Source organism: Vanellus vanellus, assembly GCF_965231255.1.
Source record: "Vanellus vanellus genome assembly, chromosome: 27".
Classification (NCBI taxonomy): domain Eukaryota; kingdom Metazoa; phylum Chordata; class Aves; order Charadriiformes; family Charadriidae; genus Vanellus; species Vanellus vanellus.
The window spans coordinates 1,830,226-1,840,016 of NC_138932.1; the positions used below are offsets into that span (position 1 = coordinate 1,830,226).

Here is a 9,791-nt window from a genome sequence, read left to right on the forward strand (position 1 = left end):
GCAGATGTTGGACTGATCTTTATTTTCACTAAATGCTTTTTTTAAAGAAATGAAGTGACTCTTTCCCGTGTTCCTGGTGGGTTAGAATCCTCCGTTCTTTTTTATATATATATATATAAAAAAAATAATTTAAAGTTTGCCCTTGCAGTAGTGCAAGGGGTTTCTATACTAATTAGCAATGATTGCTAAGGAAGCGAAGAATGTAGTGGTGTAGAAAGGGATTTTTTTAGTTGCTGTTTCAGAGCCAAGGCTCTTCCCACTTCAACCATCTAAAGCAGATGCAACGCGAGCTGATATTTTTTAAGAAAAAGCTTTTTTTTTTTTTTTTTTTAAATGCTATTACTTTTTTTGGAAAGTCTAAGCGGAATGGCCTTACTCCGGTTATCCGGATCCCCAGGGGGTTGGTGGAGCGCGAGGACAGTCGCTATTCACAAACTGTTTGGATCTCAAGGGCTCTCAAACCTTTCGACACCGATGACCGTCGTGCCGGGGCCCGCCAGCAGGAGGAAGATGGGCTCAGGGAGACCCACCCTGTCCCTGCTGGACCTTTGTCTCCCTTCCCGGAGCCTCCGGCCCCATCCAGCAGGTTACACTTTATAGCTGAAGTAACTGTCTATATTAGACACTTGTTTCCTGCCTTCCCTCCTGGTCCCTGTCTGTTTGTTCGTTCGTTTTACGAGGAGGGAAGAAAACCCAAGTCTCAATTTTTTTTCATGATTTAATATTTATGAAATTGTATTTAAGTGAGTGTTGGTTGGCTTTCTTTTTTTTCCTTTTCCTGGGGATAGTTATTGGGCGAGCGGGGAGGTGGGGAGTGACATTTCTATATCGACCTCTGCTTTGTAATGGGTTTTCAGAACTGCTTCTTCTCCTGCGTGTGCGTTTCCAAGGGATGGGCGACGGCTCTTCATGGCTTCCGAAACACCTGCGCGGCTTTTCTCCACCGTGGGGAGGGGATTTCGCTTCTACGGCCACACCGGGGAGGGTGGACGCCATCGCATCGACGCTGGATGGACCTCTCCTGTCCTGCTTGGCGTCGGCATTGTCACTGCCGGGACCCCCAGGGAGGGACAGACCCGTCCCCCTCTCCTTATCCTGTCCCCAGGGAGCAGTTCGCGCCGTGTGTCACCCTTGTCCTTTTGGCTGTGTAATGCTTGTGGCCTCGTCTGCTGTTGGAACCGCGCGCAATACATGGTGTGCTGCTGAACCCACCGCCCGCCTGCCTCCTCTGTCCGGGGGGGGCGGGAGGGGATGGGACGGGACCCCGGGGGGCGGCCGGGGGTCAGGGCCAAGTGGAAGCCCCTCGTTTCTTCCCCATCATGGCGGTGGCGGAGGGAGGGGACGGTCCCCGGGGGGAGGGAGAGTCTCTGTGCCCGCCCCCGCCATCACTGCCCTCCCGCGACTACAGCTCCCAGCGTGCTCCGCGCCCGCCGCGAGTCACCTCGCAAGACGGTGAGCGGCGATTGGTCGGTAGCGTCCAGCCAATCGGCGGGCGCCTTGTTAGGTCGGATCCGGGCCGGTCTTGAGTGAAAAGGAGGCAAGATGGTTCTGGAGAGCACCATGGTGTGGTGAGCGGGCGGACCGGGCCGTAGCGGGGGCTTCTCTTTCCCCCCCGCTCACCCCTCTCCGCCCCGCAGCCCGCCCCGGGCCCCCGCGGCCGCTCGGGGCCGCCGCCGCTTTCCCTGAGTCATCCCGGCGGCGACGGGGCCGGGCCGGGCCCGGGCCGGGGGGGGAAAGGCAGGGCCTGAGGGGGGAGATTGGGGCCGGGGGGGAAAGGCAGGGCCTGGGGGGCGTTTGGGGGGCCGGGGAGGGGGAGCAGTAGGGCCTGCGGAGGCTTGTGGGGGGGAAGGCAGGGCCTGAGGCGGGTGTGTGGGGCTGGGGGCGATTGTGGGGGCGGGAGGGGAGGCTGGGGGGGGGGAAGAGGCAGGGCCTGAGGGGGTTGTGTGGGGGGGAAGGCAGGGCCTGAGGGGGGGGTTGGTGGAGCTGGGGGGGGAGGCAAAGGGGGAGCCGAGGAGAGAATTGAGGTGGGTGGTGTTTGTGGGGGAGAAGATGGTTTAAGTTGGGGTGGGATCAAGGTGGTGGTGAAGGTTTTGGGTACGTGGGGGACAGGTTGGGAGCTTTTGGGGAAAGTGGGGTGGGGGGGTGAGTGGGACAGGCTGGAGTGAGGAGGGGTCTGTGGTGGGACAGGCTCCTGGCCCAGTGGAGGGGGGCGAAGAGGCTGGAGCAGGGGAGAAGGGGCTCAGGGGCACTTGGTGGGTAGAGGAGACCCCAGTGAAGGGGATGGGGCTCTGGTGCGATGTGGTGCCAGGAGATGCTGCCCCAGCAATCTGGGGTCACGTGCCAGGGGAGGAGAGCTGGGGTATGGACCCGAGCTGGGCAGCCCCAGTCCTGCTGGGGCACTGGGTGGGGGTACCTGCAGCCCGAGGAGGGTCGGCCTGTCCCGGCACAGCTGGGGCACAGTGGGTCTGTGCTGGGGCGGTCCTCTGTTATTGTTGCTCCGCATCAGTGTTGAAGTGAGAGGGTTTTGTCCCTGGGTGCCAAATGCAGCCAGAGCTGGAAGCAGAGGTGAACTTTGATGTGTCATTATTATCACAGCAGCTACAGTCCTGTTATCTTTTGGTTTTGATATTTAAGAGAGTCATGATAGAGAAAATTAGTGAAATCTGCCCAGGTTCTGATGTTTCCTTGGCTCTCTAAGTAGTCTCATAGCTGTTTGGATAAAGGTATTAGTGTAGTCTGACTTGCTGACTGTATATCGAAGTCCTGGATGTTTTCTCTAGGTAACTCTTTGCTTACTCATGTTTAAGGGCATTAAAAGGTGTCTCAGTCAGCTCCTTGCGTTGCTGTAGAGAGCTGGAGGAATTCACTGTTGCTCTGTGACTAGTAAGCTGCAGTTCAGAAAGCTTTGGCCAGGTTGCTTCATGTCTTTGTGCCTGAGTTTGCCCACTGGTGCCTCCTCACTCCCCAGCTTGTGATGGTGTATTTGGTGTGGGCTGGAGAAGTCAGTCAGGGAAACGGTCACAGGTGGCTTTTTTTTTTTTTTTTTTTTTTTCTCAGAAGAATCCTTTCCGCTGGTGTTAAAACTAAGGAATTCTGGGAGTAGTCCTCAGGGAAGTCTTAATTTGGGGCCATAATAAACTCTGAAGCGCTTATTTACCTAGTCCTCCTTACCCGGGTCACTTTCCTGAAGGCTGGCGTAAGAGGAGGGTTTTTTTCTGCCTGCTCTGTGCTATATTTAATAGCAGATGGAGGGGAGGGTAGGGGTTTAATTACAGCGATGTTGGGATGTGGCTGCTGCTGTTAGACACTGTGGGGCACTGTTGCCCATGTGCTGTGCAGTTTGTGGAGGCCCCGGCACCCACTGCGGGTGTAGGATGTTAAAGCCGGGCTGTGGGGCTGGGGGTTCGGCTCACTGCAGTGTTGCCAGCAGCACAGAGCCGTGTTTGGAAAGCGCCCACCATCCCTGCCCTGGGAAAGCTGCTTTTTGTCCTGATGAAAACCCAACAGCAGTGATGAGCACAGAGCTTTGTGCTTTACCATGGAGTGGTGTCTCTTAACTTCTTTTTTTGTTGTGGAGATGGAGGAAGGCATTGAGGAGATGTGGATCTGAGGTTGTGTCTGGCTGCAGTCACCTCTTGCACTCTTCAGTGAGGAGCAGGAGCTTACAGCTCTGGGACGGCACTTGTCCTGTGCCCCAAAGGTCAGATCTGACCTCAAAACTCAGGGACATGCAGCGATGACTTGTGTCTCTGCCCTGGGAGACGTCCACGTCCTGCTGCGTGTCCCTAGCTGTGTGACCTTAAGTGTGCTGTCCCAAAAAGCACATTTTGGGGATAAAACTCAACTGTTTCACAAGCTGACATCCTTCTCTCTGCATTACAGCGTTGACAACAGCGAGTACATGAGGAATGGAGACTTCTTACCCACTCGCCTGCAAGCCCAGCAAGATGCTGTCAACATCGTGTGCCACTCAAAAACCCGCAGTAACCCCGAGAACAACGTGGGGCTCATCACCTTAGCCAAGTATGCCCCGAGGGGGAATTGGCCTCAAGATGACACTGAGGAGCGGATGAGGGGACCTGTGAGAGAGTGTGGGGGCAAGGGACAAGGGGACTGCTATAAAACGGGGCAGCAATAGCACAGTCTAAAACCAAACCAGTTTTTCTGGGAGGACTGGTGCGAGAAAACCTGGTTCCTCGCTGGTCTCTGGCTTGTTGGGCTCACTCCTGCAACGTCAGGTTATGTTATGGAGGCTTTTCTCTTTCAGGGGCTCTCTGCCAGACCCATCCTTTTCTGGCCTTCTGTCCCAAAAGGTGGCAAGTAAGGGCTGAGCTGTCGGTGCAGCTCATGGGTGGCCCCGAGAGAGTCATTCCTCCATTTTCCTGAAGTTTGCAGGATTTCAGTGCCCCTGTGAGCTCATTCTTAGCCAGAGTCGATTAAAATTGGCCAGTGGGCTCAAGGTTGCTGGGGCAGGGGACAGAGGCACATACGAGCCTTCATGCAGACAGATTACTTCGGGTTTTTTTAGGAAACCAGGCTAAAAGTCTTGCTCCCTGTACGCGCTGACCGACCAGAGCCAAGTGCTGGCAGGCTCTTGGACCAGACGCGGGCTTAGTGCAGGGCGGGCGGGAGGGCATTTCTTATTCCCATAGCAAATAAGGGGTTTTGCAAAGAAATTCTCAAAGAAGAGGTCAGCAGTGTAAGTGTGTTTGTGTTGCAGTAACTGTGAAGTGTTGACCACGCTCACTCCAGACACAGGCCGGATCCTTTCAAAGCTACACACGGTGCAACCCAAAGGGAAAATTACCTTTTGCACAGGGATCAGAGTTGCTCACGTAAGTGGTCTTGTCAGTTCCTCACGAGCGAGTCTGCAACTTTCTCTGTAATTCCTTTTGCCTTAGTGCATCCTGTTAAATTACCTGTCCTGTAGATGTCTCGGATATGGGAAATCTTGTTCCCTTCCTGCCTCTACGGCTGAGCAATGCCAAGCAAATAATTTCAGTTTTGCCTCAGTCTCACTGTTGGCAAAATGCAGCTGAAACCTCCTTTATAAATTCCAATATAAAAGCTCAGTTTCTTAGTCTGGTCCTGGTTTGCTTCGGAGGAACCTGGCAGCTGCTGTGCAGAAGTTCAGCTGAGCTGCACAGCCCTTCCCACGCTGCGGAGAGCAGCCCCCAGCCGAGATGTGTCCCCCAGGATGTGGCCACCCTTTTGTTCTGTTTCCTTGCTCTGTCCCAGACTGTGTCTGCCACCGAACTGCTCCCAGCAGAGTCACAACTGCCAGCGCACGGGAGGCCCTCGAGACCTGCCTGCTTGCAGACAGTTTGGTGAAACTTGCTGCTGGAAAGTCTCTCCTGACAACCTAAATTTTCCTGCATAACGGGAAAAGTATCAGTGCTGACTGCTGGCCACCCCTTTGTCCTGAGAATTGCTCCTTAAGTACAATATGACTTCTCTCTTGCAGCTGGCTTTGAAACATCGCCAAGGCAAGAACCACAAGATGCGAATCATCGCCTTCGTTGGGAGCCCTGTAGAAGATAACGAGAAAGACGTGAGTAACGACCAGTCAAAGGCTTTATAACCCAGCGAGGAGGCTGCTTGACAGAGCCGCTTGAGCAGAGTGATTCTCGGGAGGGAGAGAGAAGATGGAATCCCTGGGCACAGCCAGGCCTGAGCCCAGGACAAAGATACAGCTCTCCCGCTGTTTTGTGTAGGATTGCCTTCCTCCCCTGGTTCAGGTGGCTCCAGAGGGAGCTTGCGCCATGTCCAGCACCTCGTAGCTCTCACCTAAACCACTTTGGGCTTTTTGCCTGAGGAGCTGGGCAAGGAAATCTCTGTCCCTGAGCAGAAATAATGCTCTCAGCCTTTGGAAGATGCTGTTCTGTTGGCACTTAAAATAATGCAAGTGGAGTTAATCCAGATGTTCCGGGTGTCTTTAAAAGAACAGGTCAGAAATGTGAGGAGATGCTGCCTGTCCCAGGCGCTTGCTGTCCCCATCGATGGGGACTGTTACTTGCTTTGGCAGGAACAGCTCCCTTGCTTGTGCCACCTCGGGCACCACGTGGTAGTGCCTGTCCCGTGCTGTCCCTGTCCCAGCGCTTTCCTGCTGGGAGGGCTTGAAACTGGGAAGCCAATTTTGGGTTTTGTGCCTCCAGGATTGAATCCTGAGCGCTGTTGTCTGGTCTCTGATGAGCCGAGCATGGGTAAGAGCTGAAATCCAAGCTAATGCCGCAGTGTCTCCTCATTGCAGCTGGTGAAACTGGCAAAGCGTCTTAAGAAAGAGAAAGTCAACGTTGATATCATCAATTTCGGAGAAGAGGTGAGACTCCTGCCATGTTTCTGGCATAAAATCCAAGCCAGGATTTTGTATCTTTTCCAGCCTGGAGCCATTACTCGGGCACGTGAGGATACAAACAGTTCCCTGAGCCTCAGCAGCTGCCCCAGTGAAAATGCTAATGTGGAGAGTAACGTTTCCCTTTGGGAAGACACCTCTCCCGTTTCATTGTAGATGTCGTTAAATGCTTTCCATCCTGATGGAAATAGCGGAGCTCTTGGCTCCCACATAGTGCAGAGAGACGCTGGGTGCACAGAGGACCTGGCTGTCCCTCTCGCAGAGCTGAGGAGCCAGGCGAAGCTCTAGTTGCAGCCTTTCTCTTTGGCCCTAGGAAGCCAACACGGACAAGCTGACTGCCTTCATTAACACCTTAAACGGCAAGGACGGCACCGGCTCCCACCTGGTGACGGTGCCGCCGGGGCCCAGCCTGGCCGATGCCCTCATCAGCTCCCCCATCCTGGCCGGGGAGGGAGGTGCCATGCTGGGCCTCGGCGCCAGCGACTTCGAGTTCGGCGTGGACCCCAGCGCGGACCCGGAGCTGGCTCTGGTGAGCGAGGGGGAGGTAGAGTGTGGCTGTGGGCATTGAGCTCCGTCCGTCTGAGCTCTGCCCCACTCAGCTCTGCGCCTGTCCCTGTCTCCACAGGCTCTGCGTGTCTCCATGGAGGAGCAGAGGCAGCGGCAAGAGGAGGAGGCCAGGAGGGCCGCGGCTGCCTCTGCGGCTGAGGCTGGGATCGCAGCCACTGGTGGGGACGGTAAGGAGATGGGCAGGGATCCAAGCAGGCAGGGACAGGCAGGCAGGTCCCTGGGGAGGGTGTCTGGCCAGTGCGTGGGCTCACATGGCGGCGTTCATTGCTGCGAGGCTGCCTGTCTGTGTTCATGGTGGCATCCTGCGCAGTGTGGCAGTTGCCAGCGCCGCTGGGGTGCAAGGTGAGAGGCGGTTTCTGCCCCGGAATGTTGGAGGGAGGCAGTTTAACTGCAGCGTGCTGGGGAGTGACCTCTGCTTCGCCTGAAACTCCCAGGCAGAGGTGGACCCGCTTCTGTCCTGAATGCCGTGGAGAGAGTGGCTCTGCTCTGGTCCCCTTCCCCAGTGAGGCCATGTGCGCGCGAGGGGCCAGGGATCACGGGTGGCTCCATTGCTGGTTTCTGAGCGTGGGTTTTGTCTGTGCAGATTCAGACGATGCTCTGCTGAAGATGACGATAACTCAGCAGGAGTTTGGCCGCGCCGGGCTGCCCGACCTCAGCAGCATGACAGAGGAGGAGCAGATCGCCTATGCCATGCAGATGTCGCTGCAGGGAGCGGGTGAGCACCTGCGGCCAGCTCTTGGCCCATTCCCAAAGGGAAAGCCAAGGAGGCAGCTCCTCTGCCTCTGGGACTGGAACCCGCAGCTCCTACAGCCCGACGTGCCCCACAAGTGGGGCTTTGTCACCTGGGCAGGGCCCAGGTCTCCCCGAACACTGGCGGGGTGGGTGCATGCATTGCTCCCGTGGGTGTGTTAATCCTCTGTCCTCAGCTGTCCCTCTCCTCTGACAGAGTTTGCTCAGGCGGAGGCGGCCGAAGTGGACAGCAGCACAGCCATGGATACCTCTGAACCTGCTAAGGTGAGGTTTTGTCCTCCTGTCCCCTCCCTGTCCCCTCTGCCTGCGGGAGGAAGATAGGGTTCCGGCCTTTCCCCAACTCCTCTTCCTCTTCCCACAGGAGGAAGATGACTATGACGTGATGCAGGACCCCGAGTTCCTGCAGAGCGTGCTGGAGAACCTGCCGGGTGTGGACCCCAACAACGAGGCCATTCGCAACGCCATGGGCTCGCTGGCCTCACAGGCCTCCAAGGAGAGCAAGGACAAAAAGGAGGAGGAGAAGAAATGAGGGTGCCAGGCCGGGGCTTGCTGCTGCTGGCCTCGGGGGTGAGTCGGCTGCTGGGCCGGTGCCGGTGCGGAGCAGTGCCCGGGGCGGGGGTTGTGCTGTAACGGGGCAATAAAAGCTTTCCACGGGGCTCTCTGTCCTGCTGCCTCCCTGGGGCTGAGCCTGGCAGGGGCAGCCCCCTGCCTCTCCTGGGGGGCCTCTGCTTTCACCTGCACTGGGGGGACTGGGCCCTGGCACTCCCCTGTCGTGGGGAGCAACTGGGCCCCGGGTCTCCCCTGTACTGGAAGGGGCTGGGCCCCAGAATCCCCTGTACTGGGGGATACTGAGCCCCTGGAATACCCCGTTCTGGGGGATACTGGGCCCTGGCTATCCCATATGCTGGTGGAGACTGGGCCCCAGGTCACCATGGCACTGGAGGGAACTGGGCCTTGGGTCTCCCCTGTACTGGGGGAGGAGGGGGGCAGGCACTGGTCCCCTGGACTCCCCTGTACTGGAGGGAACTGGACCTTGGGTCTCCCCTGAACTGAGGAAACTGGACCCTGGGACTCCTCTGTACTGGAGGGGACTTGGATCCACTCTCCCCTATACTGGAGGAGACTGGGACTGGGACTTGACACTGCCCTGTACTGGGGGAACTGGGCCCCTGGAGAGGGGACTGGACCCTGGGTCTCCCCTGTACTGGGAAAACTGGGTCCCGGGTCTCCCCTATTTCCCCCCCTGCACACGTGTCTGGGGGCGGGGCCTGACAGCCCAAGCCCCGCCCCCCGCGGCACCTCCCAGCGTGCCCCACTGCTGTCCGCAGGTTGTTTATGGTGAAGCCGGAAGGGGTGGGCCTTGGGGGTTGATGGACAGCGGAGTCACCCAATCAGTGGGGGGGGTGCTGGGGATGTTGTCAGGTCAGGGGGATGGGGAGGGAGGCGGCCAATGCGGTGGGGAGGGGAGCTGGGGAGGGCGGGGTTTTGTGTTGAGTGGCGGCCAGGCGGCTCAATGGGTGGCGTGGCTTCATCATGGCGGGCTGGTGGGCGGGCCAGCCAATGCAGAGCGAAGAGGCAGGGGCGTGCCTGAGTGACAGGGGTCTTCGCCAACGGGACTGAGCGCTGTGGATCACGTGCCAGACGCAGGTGGGCGGGGCAGGTACTGACAGCAAATAGGAGAAGACGGTTTAACCACCTCTGGGGGCGTCTGACCAATGGGACTGGCGGAGGGGCGGGCCCTGGCATTGAGCGACAGATCTGTCGCTCAATCGGAAAACAACAGCTGGGAGACGCCCGGATGGACATTCCCTACAGCCAATGGCCGCGAGAATCCGTGCTTGAAGGACAGCCCCGTTTGGCCAATGGAAAGCGGGAGAAGGCGGGCTGTCTTGATGAACAAAGCCTCCAGCCAATAAGCAGCGAGGCTGCCCCGTGGGCGAGCCAGCGCCAACCACCAGTAGGAAGCGGAGCAGCGGGGTGGGCGGGGCCCACGCGTTGAATGGCACCACCGCCCCCCAATGAGCGCACCCTGCGGGAGGCGGGCTCCACCTGCGGCGTTGTCGCCCGCTCCGCCAACGGCGAGTGCGAACAGCCGCCACCCGCCGCGAGCGACGGCGGCGCT

General features: G+C 57.8%; 1 protein-coding gene across 1 annotated transcript; it reads left to right on the forward strand.

Moving 5' to 3' along the window:
• Positions 1–1,471: 1,471 nt before the first annotated feature.
• PSMD4 (proteasome 26S subunit ubiquitin receptor, non-ATPase 4) lies at positions 1,472–8,324 on the forward strand. Its single transcript, XM_082496264.1, has 10 exons — positions 1,472–1,568; positions 3,883–4,023; positions 4,721–4,835; positions 5,465–5,551; positions 6,251–6,319; positions 6,666–6,881; positions 6,978–7,086; positions 7,503–7,634; positions 7,866–7,933; positions 8,031–8,324. The coding sequence occupies exons 1-10, from the start codon at positions 1,543–1,545 to the stop codon at positions 8,196–8,198; spliced, it is 1,131 nt and encodes a 376-aa protein (XP_082352390.1). The 5' UTR covers positions 1,472–1,542; the 3' UTR covers positions 8,199–8,324.
• The last annotated feature ends 1,467 nt before the right edge of the window (positions 8,325–9,791 follow it).

Coding starts and splice junctions, on each gene's coding strand:
- PSMD4 (XM_082496264.1), top strand. CDS start 1,543: ATGGTTCTGGAGAGCACCATGGTGTG. Junction 7,635..7,865: donor GATGTCGCTGCAGGGAGCGG/GTGAGCACCTGC, acceptor CTCCTCTGACAG/AGTTTGCTCAGGCGGAGGCG. Junction 7,934..8,030: donor ATACCTCTGAACCTGCTAAG/GTGAGGTTTTGT, acceptor CTCTTCCCACAG/GAGGAAGATGACTATGACGT.